At 43.2% G+C, this 18,166-nt stretch overlaps 1 protein-coding gene across 1 annotated transcript in view; it reads left to right on the forward strand.

Moving 5' to 3' along the window:
* The window catches only part of LOC121537464 (chemokine-like protein TAFA-5), a 45,121-nt gene that overhangs the window by 21,150 nt on the left and 5,805 nt on the right, over positions 1-18,166 (forward strand). The window contains exon 3 of the mRNA XM_041845089.2: positions 3,077-3,204. Coding sequence (XP_041701023.1) covers positions 3,077-3,204 — 128 coding nt within the window. The remainder of the gene's footprint in view (positions 1-3,076; positions 3,205-18,166) is intronic.

Here is an 18,166-nt window from a genome sequence, read left to right on the forward strand (position 1 = left end):
TGAACAGTGAGAGACAGAATAACAACAAAAAAATCCAGAAAAACGCATGTCAAAAATGTTATAAATTGATTTGCATTTTAATGAGGGAAATAAGTATTTGACCCATCTGCAAAACATGACTTAGTACTTGGTGGCAAAAACCCTTGTTGGCAATCACAGAGGTCAGACGTTTCTTGTAGTTGGCCAACAGGTTTGCACACATCTCAGGAGGGATTTTGTCCCACTCCTCTTTGCAGATCTTCTCCAAGTCATTAAGGTTTCGAGGCTGACGTTTGGCAACTCGAACCTTCAGCTCCCTCCACAGATTTTCTATGGGATTAAGGTCTGGAGAGTGGCTAGGCCACTCCAGGACCTTAATGTGCTTCTTCTTGAGCCACTCCTTTGTTGCCTTGGCCGTGCGTTTTGGGTCATTGTCATGCTGGAATACCCATCCACAACCCATGTTCAATGCCCTGGCTGAGGGAAGGAGGTTCTCACCCAAGATTTGACAGTACATGGCCCCGTCCATCGTCCCTTTGATGCGGTGAAGTTGTCCTGTCCCCTTAGCAGAAAAAGACCCCCAAAGCATTATGTTTCCCCCTCCATGTTTGACGGTGGGGATGGTGTTCTTGGGGTCATATGCAGCATTCCTCCTCCTCCAAACACGGCGAGTTGAGTTGATGCCAAAGAGCTCCATTTTGGTCTCATCTGACCACAACACTTTCACCCAGTTCTCCTCTGAATCATTCAGATGTTCATTGGCAAACTTCAGACGGGCATGTATATGTGCTTTCTTGAGCAGGGGGACCTTGCGGGCGCTGCAGGATTTCAGTCCTTCACGGCGTACTGTGTTACCAATTGTTTTCTTGGTGATTATGGTCCCAGCTGCCTTGAGATCATTGACAAGATCCTCCCGTGTAGTTCTGGGCTGATTCCTCACCGTTCTCATGATCATTGCAACTCCACGAGGTGAGATCTTGCATGGAGCCCCAGGCCGAGGGAGATTGACAGTTATTTTGTGTTTCTTCCATTTGCGAATAATTGCACCAACTGTTGTCACCTTCTCACCAAGCTGCTTGGCGATGGTCTTGTAGCCCATTCCAGCCTTGTGTAGGTCTACAATCTTGTCCCTGACATTCTTGGAGAGCTCTTTGGTCTTGGCCATGGTGGAGAGTTTGGAATCTGATTGATTGATTGCTTCTGTGGACAGGTGTCTTTTATACAGGTAACAAGCTGAGATTAGGAGCACTCCCTTTAAGAGTGTGCTCCTAATCTCAGCTCGTTACCTGTATAAAAGACACCTGGGAGCCAGAAATCTTTCTGATTGAGAGGGAGTCAAATACTTATTTCCCTCATTAAAATGAAAATCAATTTTTAACATTTTTGACATGCGTTTTTCTGGATTTTTTTGTTGGTATTCTGTCTCTCACTGTTCAAATAAACCTACCATTAAAATTATAGACTGATCATTTCTTTGTCAGTGGGAAAACGTACAAAATCAGCAGGGGATCAAATACTTGTTTCCCTCACTGTATATAACCTCCCTACTGTTATTGTATTTTACTGCTGCTCTTTAATTATTTGCTTTTTTATTTTATTTTTCTTAAAAACTGCATTGTTGGTTAAGGGCTTGTAAGTAAGCATTTCACTGTAATGTCTACACCTGTTGTATTCGGGCGCATGTGGCAAATAAAATGTGATTTGATTTGATTGAGGTCTGGGCTTTGACTAGGCCATTCCAAGACATTTCAATGTTTCCCTTTAAACCACTCAAGTGTTGCTTTAGCAGTATGCTTAGGGTCATTGTCCTGCTGGAAGGTGAACCTCCGTCCCAGTCTCAAATCTCTGGAAGACTGAAACAGGTTTCCCTCAAGAATTTCCCTGTATTTAGCGTCATCCATCATTTCTTCAATTCTGACCAGTTTCCCAGTCCCTGCCGATGAAAAACATCCCCACAGCATGATGCTGCCACCACCATCCTTTACTGTGGGGATGGTGTTCTCAGAGTGATGAGAGGTGTTTGGTTTGCGCCAGACATTTTCCTTTATGGCCAAAAAGCTCAATTTTCATCTGACCAGAGTACCTTCTTCCATATGTTTGGGGAGTCTCCCACATGCCTTTTGGTGAACACCGAACGTGTTTGCTTATTTTTTTCTTTAAGCAATGGCTTTTTTCTGGCCACTCTTCCGTAATGCCAAGCTCTGTGGAGTGTACGGCTTAAAGTGGTCCTATGAACAGATACTCCAATCTCCGCTGTGGAGCTTTGCAGCTCCTTCAGGGTTATCTTTGGTCTCTTTGTTGCCTCTCTGATTAATGCCCTCCTTGCCTGGTCTGTGAGTTTTGGTGGGCGGCCCTCTCTTGGAAGGTTTGTTGTGGTGCCATATTCTTTCAATTTTTTAATAATGGATTTAATGGTGCTCCGTGGGATGTTCAAAGTGTCGGATTTTTTTTTTTAACCCAACCCTGATATGTACTTCTCCACAACTTTGTCCCTGACCTGTTTGGAGAGCTCCTTGGTCTTCATGGTGCCGCTTGCTTGGTGGTGCCCCTTGCTTAGTGGTGTTGCAGACTCTGGGGCCTTTCAGACCAGGTGTATCTATACTGAGATCATGTGACAGATCATGTGACAATTAGATTGCACACAGGTGGACTTTATTTAACTAATTATGTGACTTCTGAAGGTAATTGGTTGCACCAGATCTTATTTAGGGGCTTCATAGCAAAGGGGGTAAATACATATGCACGCAACACAGTCACTGACAAAGCACTAGCATCTACCGATTAGCATAGTGAGCTAATATACAATGTCACAACAGTGATGAATGCTGACATGCCATAAGAGTAAATATGAGTAAGTTCTGCATCTATCTTGCCCATCAACAAAGCAATTACACTATATCTCTATAGCACGTTTGACAGTGTCACTACCCATCATCAAGCCATTTTTGTGTTCAAATGCACTTTAAATAAAGTGTGACATTGAAAGGTTGATGTACAGTATCTAATTTAACCTAGGTTCTAACTCTCTCTCTCTCTCTCTCTCTCTCTCTCTCTCGCTCTCCCCCCTTCTCTCTCTCTCTTCTCTTTGTCCCCTCAGCGCGTATCGTGAGGGCCAGACAGTGGTGTGAGATGGCGCCCTGCTTGGAGGGAGAGGTGTGTGGCCTCCTCTTCAACCGCTCTGGCTGGACCTGTACCAAAGGCAGTGGCCGTATCAAGACAGTCACGGTAAGATGTAGCCTCATAGAGTCATGTATGGAGTCATATTGAAACATGCAACTGCCATTAGCTTTGGAACAGGGATGGAGAGAGGGGGCATTTGTAAGGTTTTTAAATGAAGGATTTTCAATTGTGCTGTCAACGTCCTTTGTAAATGTCTTTGATTCACAATTATGATACACCAAGTGAGAGATAGGGTGTGTGTGCATGCATGCGTGTTTGTGTGTGTGTTCCTGTGTGTGTTCCTGTGTGTGCCTGCCTGCCTGCCTGCGTGCGTGCGTGCGTGCCTGTGTACATGGAGAGATCCAGTGCTGTCCTCATTGTCAGGTACGTAGGGTGAAAGGTCATCCAGTGACTGCATCATGTCTGCTAGGTTTCAGTGTGTGTATTATAGTCTTTCTGGGAGGTGCAGGCAGCTGCTACACATTTCACACTCTCATCGCTACATCATCTGGGTTTGACAGTTTACTGTTTGTCATTGGCTGAAAATGCAGATTACATACAGTATGTTTTGTCCATTAGCTGTTGAAGGACCCGATTGTGAATGTAGTAAAATTGTGTATTGATGATGCCTTGGATGAAGAGCAAAGCTACTGACTGATAGACCACAATATGGAGGAAGAATGCTCAAGATGGATGGAAATGAGAAAAATATGTAATGAGGGCTGAACAGACTAGGATGGAGAGGGAGAGAGGGACGAGAGAGCTAGGCAGACAGCAGGAGTGACACAGACTACAGGTGGGCGTGCAGCCAAGTGAAGTGTGTGTGTGTGGCAGCGGGGAGTGTCGGCTGTCGCATACACTCCCCCTTGTACCTGAAACCCTTTCTAAATGTAGCCATTGGGCAAGTTCTTATTGGGCAAGTTCAAGCTCTTTGTGTGTATTGTATAATATTTGAGGTCACTAATTAAAATGATGCTTACTATAAATAGGGTTATTTCATTTAAGGGAGAGTATAAGAATAGATGCTGTAGGAAATGTGTCTTTGGATGTTGTAAGGGCCAGAGGAAGTTTCAGTCATGCATTTTGGATGAAATTGCTAGCTCTCTACAAAAGAAACAGCACATACAGGATGACCCAATTGGTCACAGAGACTTGCATCACATTTTGCAAATTTTTGTTATTCTGCCCCGGTGGCTTTCTGCCAACTGTTCCCTCTCCCTCATGTTGTTAGCCAGCACTAAATGCTTGTAGACTCTAAGGACCCATTTGAAGATTCTCCATTGAGCTTATTTTTTCATCAAGCAGTAGACTTCATCCGGGTCCAGGAAACTAGCCATATTTTGACAAGCCTATGCATTAAAACGTGTTGCTGTTGATTCTTGGCCTTCGATGAAACAGTATGGATAGATGGAAGAAAGAAATGTAGAAAGAAAGATTACTTAAAATGAAAGAATGAAAGATGACTGTTGAAAGAATTTCAATATGATTCCGCTATTGTTCCCTCTTCTCATTGACATTCCAATGGCCATTTTAAGAGCCAGTACCGTGGATTTCATGATGTCATACACAGTAACTGATATGTCCCTGGGCACAGACCCCTGTAAGGATAAATAAAGCAACTTCTCTGGTGCTGCCACACTCTATAAATTCATCTAGTTTTTTCCTTTTATTTTCTCCTCGGCGTATGTTTACCCCTCTCTTGTTCCTGTCAGAGACCCTCTCTAAACACACTCCTTTCCCTGTCACTTAAAGCACTTTCAGTCCATTTCCCATTTCAACTTCTGTCATTGCCTACTCTTTGAACTGTCATTTTTGTTTTACTCAGCTCCGTTTTCCTCTGCAGACTGTTGTCTGGTGTAAAAGTAGCAGACCTGGGGTGTATTGTGTTCTGTTGAGGTGTAACGTTCAGAATGCAGCAGATAGAAAATATAGGTAGAATGGCTCTGGATGCTCTCGAAAATGGGGTTTGTAAATTTTTTATTACATTTACATTTGCATCATTTAGCAGATGCTCTTATCCAGAGCAACTTTATCTGCAATGGTCTGGATTGTGTTGAATATGAAAGGGGCCTCCCGAGTGGCGCAGCGTTCTAAGGCACTGCATCGCAGTGCTTGAGGCACCACTACAGCCCTGGGTTCAATCCCAGGCTGTGTCACAGCCGGCAGTGACCAGGAGACCCATGAGGCGGCGCACAATTGGCATCATCCGGGTTAGGGGAGGGAATTTCCTTGTCCCATCGCGCTCTAGCAACTCCTTGTGGCAGGCCGGGTGCCTGCAAGCTGACTTCAGTTGCCAGCTGGACAGTGTTTCCTCCGACACATTGGTGCGGCTGGCTTCTGGGTTAAGCAAGCAGTGTGTCAAGAAGCAGAGCGGCTTGGCAGGGTCTTGTTTCGGAGGACGCATGGCTCTCGACCTTCGCCTCTCCCGAGTCCGTAGGGGAGTTGCAGTGATGGGACAAGACTGTAACTACCAATTGGGGAGAAAAAGGGGTAAAAAGTACAACAACAAAAAAAGAATATGAAAGGACTACACATCAATTAGTCACAGTTGGTACCGCCCAACAGTATGTCCAGTGGCATGATCATTCTAGGTTATGACGATACATATTCAGTCTCCATCGCTATCAGTGGTGTAAAGTACTTAAGTAAAAAATACTTTAAAGTACTACTTAAGTATTTATTTTGAGTATCTGTACTTTACTTTACTATTCATATTTTTGACAACTTTTACTTTTACTTCACTATATTCCTAAAGGAAATGATGTACTTTTTACTCCATACATTTTTCATGACACCCAAAAGTACTTGTTACATTTTGAATGCTTAGCAGGACAGGAAAATGGTCCAATTCACATACTTATCAAGTGAACATCCCTGGTCATCTCTACTGCCTCTGATCTGGCAGACTCACTAAACACAAATGCTTTATTCTGAGTGTTGTAGTGTGCCCCTGGCTATCCATAAATAAAAAACAAGAAAATTGTGCCATCTGGTTTGCTTAATCTAAGGAATTTGAAATGAATTATACTTTTACTTTTGATACTTAAGTATATTTTAGCAATTACATTTACTTTTCATACTTAAGTATATTTAAAAGCAAATACTTTTAGACTTTTACTCAAGTAGTATTTTACTGGGTGACTTTCACTTTTACTTGAGTCATTTTCTATTAAGGTATCATTACTTTTACTCAAGTATGACAATTGAGTACTTTTTCCACCACTGATTGCTATGCATACACTCCCCTACATATTTATTTGGACAGTGAAGCTAAAACTTTTAGTTTATGTACTCCAGCATTTTGGATTTGAGATCAAATGTGCGTGCGTGTGTGTGCGTTTTCCCTGGCTTGGTCTGATAGCATGCACTCTGGCATGTTGTATATTTGGGGGCTGAATAATAGTAGCTGTACTGGTTGTAAGTGGCTCAGAGCTGGATGAATCTTTAAATGAATAACCCAACCCGCTGAAGGCCACCCTAGGATGCTAGCACATCACTGTGCAGTACAGTCCACTTTTGGTGCGGGACGAGGGGGGTTGGTCAAGGGAAAGGGGTTTTTAGTCATCGCTGTGATGGCAAAGTGCCTGCAGTGTCTACAATGGCTGGGGGAACTGTGAGGGTGAGAATTGGTGTCCTCGTCTGAACTACCACTAGTGTTAATCAGTGGCGATTTTAGCATGTCAATCTTGGTGGGGCAAACTCAACCAATTTTTTTAGATGGATGCATTCAAAGCCACTACACAACACTAAACGATACATTAATTGCACTATAATGGTGACGAACGGAGCCCACAAACTGTTAGGGCCTACATAAAGCTGTCCCAACAGCAGATATTTATTTTCAGCACTATGAAGTGAATCCTTACCACCGCTACACCTGGCTATCAGCGTAGCCTCGTCTGGCAGTGTAACTGTTCATTCAGCCTCATTTACTGCCTTTTTAAAAACCATAGCTGATATGGCTGACATGCTTAAATAAATATGGTTTCTACTGACTCCTTGTGGATTTGTGGAACTCAATAAGAATAATAACGAATGCCGACATGAGTTTTGACTTTTGAACCATACACAAACATTATTACATTTATGTTCAGTAAATTCATAATGTTTGTTCTTATATCATTAACACTTAGCTCTAAGTGTAAGCAAGTGCAAGCAAACGATCTGCGACGAAGTAGGCCTATTCATTCAGCACTTTCAATATGGACACCGACAGAAATTCTGATATGTTAGTTCAGATAAATTCAGCAAAGCCTTAACTTTACTCTTCTTTAAGTCACCACACACAGAGAGAGAGAGAGAGGTGGTTAGCCTACCATTTTAAATACAGTACCAGTCAAAAGTTTGGACACACCTACTCATTCAAGGGTTGTTCTTTATTTTTACTATTTTCTACATTGTAGAATAATAGTGAAAACATCAAAACTATGAAATAACACATGTGGAGTCATGTAGTAACCAAAAAAAGTGTTCAAAAGTGATTCTTCAAATAGCCACCCTTTGCCTTGATGACAGCTTTGCACACTCTTGGCATTCTCTCAACCAGCTTCACCTGGAATGCATTTCCAACAGTTTTGAAGGAGTTCCCACATATGCTGAGCACTTGTTGGCAGCTTTTCCTTCACTCTGCGGTCCGACTCATCCCAAACCATCTCAATTGGGTTGAGGTCGGGGGATTGAGGAGCCCAGGTCATCTGATGCAGCACTCCATCACTCTCCTTCTTGGTAAAATAGCCCTTACACAACCTGGAGGTGTGTTGGATCATTGTCCTGTTGAAAAACAAATGATAGTCCCACTAAGCCCAAACCAGATGGGATGGCGTATCGCTGCAGAATGCTGTGTTAGCCATGCTGGTTAAGTGTGCCTTGAATACTAAATAAATCACAGACAGTGTCAACAGCAAAGCACCCCCACAGCATAACACCTCCTCCTCCATGCTTGACAGTGGGAAATACACATGCGGAGATCATCCTTTCACCCACACCGCGTCTCACAAAGACACGGCGGTTGGAACCCAAAATCTCCAATTTGGACTCCAGACCAAAGGACACATTTCCACCGGTCTAATGTCCACTGCTTGTGTTTCTTGGCCCAAGCAAGTCTCTTCTTATTTTTGGTGTCCTTTAGTAGTGGTTTCTTTGCAGCAATTCGACCATGAAGGCCTGATTCACACAGTCTCCTCTGAACAGCTGATGTTGAGATGTGTCTGTTACTTGAACTCTGTGAAGCATTTATTTGGGCTGCAATTTCTGAGGCTGGTAACTCAAATTAACTTATCCTCTGCAGCAGAGGTAACTCTAGGTCTTCCATTCCTGTGGCGGTCCTCATGAGAGGCAGTTTCATCATAGCGCTTGATGGTTTTTGCGACTGCACTTGAAAAAAACTTTATAAGTTCTTAAAATGTTCCGTATTGACAGACCTTCATGTCTTAAAGTAATGATGGACTGTTGTTTCTCTTTGCTTATTTGAGCTGTTCTTGCCATAATATGTACTTGGTCTTTTACCAAATAGGGCTATCTTCTGTATACCCCCCCTACCTTGTCACAACACAACTGATTGGCTAAAACGCATTAAGAAGGAAAGAAATTCCACAAATGAACTTTTAAGAAGGCACATCTGTTTATTTGTATTTATTTTAGTCATTTAGCAGACACTCTTATCCAGAGCGACTTACAGGTAGTGAGTGCACACTTTTCATTTTTTTTGTAAGTTTTTTTTTTCATACCACCCGTGGGAATCGAACCCACAACCCTGGCGTTGCAAATGCCATGCTCCACCAACTGAGCTACATCCCTGCTGGCCATTCCCTAACAGAAGATTGAACCAATCACTGCGCAACTAGAGAAGATTAGCAATGCCTACGCTCTGTGCTTTCGCTGGCTGCCCAGAAAGCACTGAGCTAGGCTGAAACAGCTGCATTTTGAAGCTGCCTTACTCAAGAAAGAGACCATGTTTGTATGCGGCTTTATTAACTATGGGATATTTTTTATTTTGACATTGTTTGCAAACTGAAATGTGCCTCTAATGCCAGAACTAAACAGGTGGGGCTCAAAACAGGTGGGGCTCTGCTCTGAATGACAGGTCGCCACTGGTGTTAATATAGTACTGCCCCAACTCTGGCGCAGTATACCCCTACACAGTACTCAACCATGCTGTTAGGGGTACTTCAAATCAAAGTTTATTGGTCACGTACACAGATTTGCAGATGTTATCGCCGGGGCAACAAAATGCTTGTGTTTCTAGCTCCAACAGTGTAGTAATACCTAGCAATACAAAACAATACACACATAATCCAAAAAGTAAAAAGAAAGAAATTAAGAAATGTTGGAACGAATCCAATTAACCCAAATAGCACTGTAACAGTAATCCAAATGCAATCTACACGTATATACACCGGATGAATTTACACAAGATATACTAAGAATGATATGTACAGCAGTAGATATATTAGTGAGCTATGTCAAGAATCCAGTGTATAAATAAATATGTGGTGTGTATGAACAGTGTAAATAAAATGCAGTAGTAGAAATATTAGAATGAGCTATGTGGAGAATACAGGATATACAGTTGAAGTCGGAAGTTTACATACACCTTAGCCAAATACATTTAAACTCAGTTTTTCACAATTCCTGACGTTTAATCCTAGTAAAAATTCCCTGTTTTAGGTCAGTTAGGATCACCACTTTATTTTAAGAATGTGAAATGTCAGAATAATAGTAGAGAGAATTATTTATTTAAGCTTTTATTTCTTTCATCACATTCCCAGTAGGTCAGAAGTTTACATATACTCAATTAGTATTTGGTAGTATTGCCTTTAAATTGTTTAACTTGGGTCAAATGTTTTGGGTAGCCTTCCACAAGCTTCCCACAATAAGTTGGGTGAATTTTGGCCCATTCCTCCTGACAGAGCTGGTGTAACTGAGTCAGGTATGTAGGCCTCCTTGCTCGCGCACGCTTTTTCAGTTCTGCCCACAAATGTTCTATAGGATTGAGGTCAGGGCTTTGTGATGGCCACTCCAATACCTTGACTTTGTTGTTCTTAAGCTATTTTGCCACAACTTTGGAAGTATGCTTGGGGTCATTGTCCATTTGGAAGACCCATTTGCAACCAAGCTTTAACTTCCTGACTGATGTCTTGAGATGTTGCTTCAATATATCCACATAATTTTCCTTCCTCATGATGCCATCTATTTTGTGAAATGCACCAGTCCCTCCTGCAGCAAAGCACCCCCACAGCATGATGCTGCCACCCCGTGCTTCACGGTTGGGATGGTGTTCTTCGGCTTGCAAACGTCCCCCTTTTTCCTCCAAACATAACGATGGTCATTATGGCCAAACAGTTCTATTTTTGTTTCATCAGACCAGAGGACATTTCTCCAAAAAGTACGATCTTTGTCCCAATGTGCAGTTGCAAACCATAGTCTGGCTTTTTTATGGCGGTTTTGGAGCAGTGGCTTCTTCCTTGCTGAGCAGCCTTTCAGGTTATGTCGATATAGGACTCGTTTTACTGTGGATATAGATACTTTTGTACCTGTTTCCTCCAGCATCTTCACAAGGTCCTTTGCTGTTGTTTTGGGATTGATTTGCACTTTTCGCACCAAAGTACGTTCATCTCTAGGAGACAGAACGCGTCTCCTTCCTGAGTGGTATGACGGCTGCGTGGTCCCATGATGTTTATACTTGCGTACTATTGTTTGTACAGATGAACGTGGTACTTTCAGGCGTTTGGAAATTGCTCCCAAGGATGAAGCAGACTTGTGGAGGTCTACAGTTTTTTTCTGAGGTCTTGGCTGATTTCTTTTGATTTTCCCATGATGTTAATCAAAGAGGCACTGAGTTTGAAGGTAGGCCTTGAAATACATCCACAGGTACACCTCCAATTATGTCAATTAGCCTATCAGAAGCTTCTAAAGCCATGACATCCTTTTCTGGAATTTTCCAAGCTGTTTAAAGGCACAGTCAACTTAGTGTATGTAAACTTCTGACCCACTGGAATTGTGATACAGTGAATTTTAAGTGAAATAATCTGTCTGTAAACAATTGTTGGAAAAATTACTTGTGACATGCACAAGTCCTAACCGACTTGCCAAAACTATAGTTTGTTAACAAGAAATGTGTGGAGTGGTTGAAAAACAAGTTTTAATGACTCCAACCTAAGTGAATGTAAACTTCCGACTTCAACTGTAAATACACAGTACAAAACCCAATAAGCAAAATAGATAGAATTTCATGAAATTAGCGTCCAGACCTGAGTCCAGAATATAAATAACAAATTGTATATGTATGTGAATGGTGTGTATAGACAGTATGTGAATAGAAAAGGTGTGTATAGCACTAGTTATATAGGATGAGCCATGACTAGAATACAGTATATACTGTATAGTGAACAAAAATATAAACGCAACAATTTCAAAGATTTTACTGAGTTACAGTTCATATAAGGAAATCAGTCAATTGAAATAAATATATTAGGCCCTAATCTATGGATTCCACATGACTGGGAATACAGATATGCATCTGTTGGTCACAGATACAGTGGGGAAAAAAAGTATTTAGTCAGCCACCAATTGTGCAAGTTCTCCCACTTAAAAAGATGAGAGAGGCCTGTAATTTTCATCATAGGTACACGTCAACTATGACAGACAAAATGAGAAAAAAAAATCAAGAAAATCACATTGTAGTATTTTTTATGAATTTATTTGCAAATTATGGTGGAAAATAAGTATTTGGTCAATAACAAAAGTTTCTCAATACTTTGTTATATACCCTTTGTTGGCAATGACACAGGTCAAACGTTTTCTGTAAGTCTTCACAAGGTTTTCTCACACTGTTGCTGGTATTTTTGCCCATTCCTCCATGCAGATCTCCTCTAGAGCAGTGATGTTTTGGGGCTGTCGCTGGGCAACACGGACTTTCAACTCCCTCCAAAGATTTTCTATGGGGTTGAGATCTGGAGACTGGCTAGGCCACTCCAGGACCTTGAAATGCTTCTTACGAAGCCACTCCTTCGTTGCCCGGGTGGTGTGTTTGGGATCATTGTCATGCTGAAAGACCCAGCCACGTTTCATCTTCAATGCCCTTGCTGATGGAAGGAGGTTTTCACTCAAAATCTCACGATACATGGCCCCATTCATTCTTTCCTTTACATGGATCAGTCGTCCTGGTCCCTTTGCAGAAAAACAGCCCCAAAGCATGATGTTTCCACCCCCATGCTTCACAGTAGGTATGGTGTTCTTTGGATGCAACTCAGCATTCTTTGTCCTCCAAACACGACGAGTTGAGTTTTTACCAAAAAGTTATATTTTGGTTACATCTGACCATATGACATTCTCCCAATCCTCTTCTGCATCATCCAAATGCACTCTAGCAAACTTCAGACGGGCCTGGACATGTACTGGCTTAAGCAGGGGGACACGTCTGGCACTGCAGGATTTGAGTCCATGGCGGCGTAGTGTGTTACTGATGATAGGCTTTGTTACTTTGGTCCCAGCTCTCTGCAGGTCATTCACTAGGTCCCCCCGTGTGGTTCTGGGATTTTTGCTCAACGTTCTTGTGATCATTTTGACCCCACGGGGTGAGATCTTGCGTGGAGCCTCAGATCGAGGGAGATTGTCAGTGGTCTTGTATGTCTTCCATTTCCTAATAATTGCTCCCACAGTTGATTTCTTCAAACCAAGCTGCTTACCTATTGCAGATTCAGTCTTCCCAGCCTGGTGCAGGTCTACAATTTTGTTTCTGGTGTCCTTTGACAGCTCTTTGGTCTTGGCCATAGTGGAGTTTGGAGTGTGACTGTTTGAGGTTGTGGACAGGTGTCTTTTATACTGATAACAAGTTCAAACAGGTGCCATTAATACAGGTAACGAGTGGAGGACAGAGGAGCCTCTTAAAGAAGAAGTTACAGGTCTGTGAGAGCCAGAAATCTTGCTTGTTTGTAGGTGACCAAATACTTATTTTCCACCATAATTTGCAAATAAATTCATTAAAAATCCTACAATGTGATTTTCTGGGGAAAAAAATCTCATTTTGTCTGTCATAGATGATGTGTACCTATGATGAAAATTACAGGCCTCTCTCATCTTTTTAAGTGGGATAACTTGCACAATTGGTGGCTGACTAAATACTTTTTTCCCCCACTGTACCTTTAAAAAAAAGTAGGGGTGTTGAGCAGAAAACCAGTCAATATCTGGTGTGACCACCATTTGCCTCATGCAGCGCGACACATCTCCTTAGCATAGAGTTGATCAGGCTGTTGATTGTGGCCTGTGGAATGTTGTCCCACTCCTCTTCAATGGCTGTGCAAAGTTGCTGGATATTGGCGGGAACTGAAACACGCTTTTGTACACATCGATCCAGAGCATCCCAAACATGCTCATTTGGTGACATGTCTGGTGAATATGTAGGCCATGGAAGAACTGTGACATTTTCAGATTCCAGGAAGTGTGTACAGATCCTTGCGACATGGGGCCGTGCACTATTATGCTATAACATGAGATGATGGCTGCGGATTAATGGTACGACAATGAGCCTCAGGATCTCGTCACGGTATCTCTGTGCATTCAAATTGCCATTGATAAAATGCAATTGTGTTTGTTGTCCGTAGCTTATGCCTGCCCATACCATAACCCCACCGTCACCATGAAGGCTCTCTGTTCACAATGTTGACATCAGCAAACCGCTCGCCCACACGACGCCATACACGTGGTCTGCGGTTGTGAGGCCGATTGGATGTACTGCCAAATTCTTTAAAACGACGTTGGAGGCCGGCTTATGGTAAAGAAATGAACATTACATTTTAGAGTGGCCTTTTATTATCTCCAGCACAAGGTGCACCTGTGTAATGATCATGCTGTTTAATCAGCTTCTTGATATGCCACACCTGTCAGTTGGATGGGTTATCTTGGCAAAGGAGAAATGCTCACTAACAGGGATGCAAACTAATTTGTGCACAAAATTTGAGACAAATAAGCTTTTTGTGCGTATGAAAAATTTCTGGGATATTTTATTTCAGCTCATGAAACATGGTACCAACACTTTACATGTTGTGTTTATATTTTTGTTCAGTGTACATATAAAGTGGGTAAAACAGTATGTAAACATTATTAAAGTGACCAGTGTTGAATGACTCAATGGACATTGGGCAGCGGTCTCTAAGGTGCAGGGTAGAGTATTGTGTGGTAGCCAGCTAGTGACAGGTTCTGAGGTTCAGGGCAGGGTACTGGGTGGAGGCCGGCTAGTGGTGAAGCTGTTTAACCAAGAACTTTTGATCCTCTCCAGTGAAGCTTTTGACCCTCTCCACTACGGCCCCGTCGAACTGGATGGGGGCGTGCTCTCTCTGCTGTCTCCTGTAGTCCACGATCAGCTCCTTCATTTTGTTGACGTTGAGGCACTGTAGGCTGTCTCGTCGTTGTTGGTAATCAGGCCTTCCACTGTTGTGTCGTCAGCAAACTTGATGATTGTGTTGGAGACGTGCGTGGCCATGCAGTCATGGGTAAACAGTGAGTACAGGAGGGGGCTGAGCACGCACCCCTGTGGGGACCCCGTGTTGAGGATCAGCGTGGTGGAGGTGCTGTTGCCTACCTTCACCACTCTGGGTCGGCTTGTCAGGAAGTCCAGGACCCAGTTGCACAGGGAAGGGTTCAGACCCAGGCCCTGAGCTTAGTGATGAGCTTGGAGGGCACTATGGTGTTGAAGGCTGAGCTGTAGTCGATGAACAGCATTCTTACTTGAGTAAACAGTAATAGTGGATTTTATGTAGCAGTATTTGTAGATGTAATGGAGTGAGATCGTACCGGATAAACTCACCCCAGAGCTTGAAATGTGACAAATGGTGCTGAATCAGATACTTTGTAGTGGCACTACTGGTTTGTACATTGTCAAGTAGGTGGTCACGTGTGTTAGCGATCAGAGGACCATTGGTTCGAGCCTGGTAAGGGGACAGTTGAGGAAGTGAAGCTGTTAGCAGCACAGTGAAGCAGGTTACATAGAGACACATCCTTTTTTAGGGTTATGATTTTATTTGTTGTGATCCAACTCCTCAGAGAGAGCTAGTGTCAGTATACTTTTTCAACAACAGCTGAGCCATGAAACAGCTAATGGCCTATATTCACAAAGTGTCTCAGTTTATGAGTACAGATCTAGGATCAGTTTTCTTTTTTTAGATCATAATGAAAAAGATTACATGGATCAGCACTTTATTAGACGTTTGACACATACAGCCCCTGGAGCTCAGGGACAGGGTTTATGCCTTTAAATAAAACAAATAGCTAATTAGTGAAAAACTCACTAGTACGTTTGTTGTATCTCTCTCTTTCTCTGTCCCTCTCCCAATCTTTATTTTTATCTCTTTGTAGCCTAAGGAGAGGACTTTGTCTGCGATGTCCATGGGTTTCCTGTCCTGTGAACACTAGGCATTGCTCAGCTGTTTGTTTGGCTGGCAGTGGTGCCGGCCACTCTGTCTATCCCACACCACCTCCTCTTCTGGGCCCAACTAGCCTTTTAATTAGTGTGAGCAGTTAATAGTGCCAAGCTAGCACCACTGCCATTTCAGCACTTTAGCCTGAGTTAGTGTCCCAACAATCGATTTCTAAGAGAGGTAGCAAGAGAAGGGCACTCTATTGTTGGAGAAGTACCAGCGCAATCATGACTCGCCTTTTGGGGTGGGGGGTATTAGGGAAAAGTGCCAAAGTCAGGTATATCAATACTTCGCTTTCTCCTCGGTTCTTGTACTTTTATAATAGATAGTAAGGTCTTGGAATTCTTCTCACACACCACCAGTAGAGAATGTTCTAGGCATTCAGCCTTCAACCGAAGAAAAATAAATAAAATCAAGAAACCTTGTGCTCAGAAGATACTATAAGCTTTTTTTCCCCTCACCCCTTTTCTTGTTTTGATTTAAAGATGCAGTAGAAGTATTTAGCATTTAGATGACATTGTCAGAGAGGTGCGATGGATCAGCACCATTCGGAGGAGTGTTTCTAGGTAGGGCACCCGGACAGACAGACACGCCAGACAGACAGACCAGACCGACCAGACAGACATGCGGGTGGGCAGACACGACAGACGGACGGGCAGATGGACAGACAGACACGACAGAGAACATAGACAGACAGAGAGACATGAGACCAACCAGCTGAGAGACCAACCAGCCGACAGACGGGTGGGCAGTGGAATACCAACTGTGGCCGTTGTTGCTGCAGGAACTCAGAACAGCAGAGAAGAGAGGCTCTGGGGAATGCCATTGCCACTGGCGTAGCACACACCCCCGCAGGGTGGCCCATGAGTGTACATTTGTTCCTTTGAGAGACATGGTGGGGGGGGTGACCTTGCTCGGACCTTGCGGGGGGGGGCATTTACCACTGCCCACTGCACCACGGCCTCGACTGGCTGCACAGCTCATTAGCTTCCTGATTATGATCAGCTTAGCCATTAGCTCCTCAGACGTATCTCATCCCCCCCCCTACCAGTTTAAATGCCATCACGAGTTTATTTGAGGAAGGGAAGGAAACAACAGCAAGTGCTTTCCAGCTGTGGGGGATGAATGAGACACACAAAAATACTAGAGTAAAATGGAAAGAAAGAGTTGTCTTTTACTATTAAACAACCTGGAGCGAGCATATCGTTTTCTAGATAAAGATAGTTTTTCGTAGTCATAAGATGGTATTTATTTATGTTTTTTTTTTTTTTTTTTTTTTACCCCCCAATTTCGTGGTATCCAATTGGTAGTTATAGTCTTGTCCCATCGCTGCAACTCCCGTACGGACACGGGAGAGGCGAAGGTCCCGGAAGCCAGCCGCACCAATGTGTCAGAGGAAACACCATACACCTGGCGACCGTGTCAGCGTGCATTGCACCCGCCACAGGAGTCGCTTGTGCGCGATGGGACAAGAACATCCCTGCCGGCCAAACCCTCCCCTAACCTGGACGACACTGGGCCAATTGTGCGGCCGGCCAATTGTGCGGCCGGTGGCCGTGGCCAGCTGCGACAGAGCCTGGACTTGAACCAGGATCTCTAGGTCTGATTCATCCCAAACCATCTCAAATTGGTTGAGGTCGGGGGATTGTGGAGGCCAGGTCATCTGATGCAGCACTCCATCACTCTCCTTCTTGGTAAAATAGCCCTTACACAGCCTGGAGGTGTGTTGGGTCATTGTCCTATTGAAAAACAAATGATAGTCCCACTAAGCCCAAACCAGATGGGATGGCGTATCGCTGCAGAATGCTGTGGTAGCCATGCTGGTTAAGTGTTCCTTGAATTCTAAATAAATCACAGTCACTGTCACCAGCAAAGCACCCCCACACCATAACACCTCCTCCTCCATGCTTTACGGTGGGAAATACACATGCGGAGATCATCCGTTCACCCACATCGTGTCTCAAAAAGACACGGCGGTTGGAACCAAAAATCTCCAATTTGGACTCCAGACCAAAGGACAAATTTCAACCGGTCTAATGTCTGGGTCTTCCATTCCTGTGGCGGTCCTCATGAGAGCCAGTTTCATCATAGCGCTTGATGGTTTTTGCGACTGCACTTGAAGAAACTTTCAAAGTTCTTGAAATGTTCCATATTGACTGACCTTCATGTCTTAAAATAATGATGGACTGTCGTTTCTCTTTGCTTATTTGAGCTGTTCTTGCCATAATATGGACTTGGTCTTTTACCAAATGGGGCTATCTTCTGTATACCACCCCTACCTTGTCACAGCACAACTGATTGGCTCAAACGCATTAAGAAGGAAAGAAATTCCACAAATTAACTTCTAAGAAGGCACACCTGTTAATTGAAATGCATTCCAGGTGACTACCTCATGAAGCTGGTTGAGAGAATGCCAAGAGTGTGCAAAGCTGTCATTTGAAGAATCTCAAATATAAAATATATTTTGATTTGTTGAACACTTTTTTGGTTACTACATGATTCCATATAGTTTTGATGTCTTCACTATTATTCTACAATGTAGAAAATAGTAAAAATAAAGAAAAACCCATGAATGAGTAGGTGTTCTAAAACTTTTGACCGGTAGTGTATATACA

The sequence above is a fragment of the Coregonus clupeaformis genome, chromosome 24, assembly GCF_020615455.1.
Source record: "Coregonus clupeaformis isolate EN_2021a chromosome 24, ASM2061545v1, whole genome shotgun sequence".
Lineage (NCBI taxonomy): Eukaryota > Metazoa > Chordata > Actinopteri > Salmoniformes > Salmonidae > Coregonus > Coregonus clupeaformis.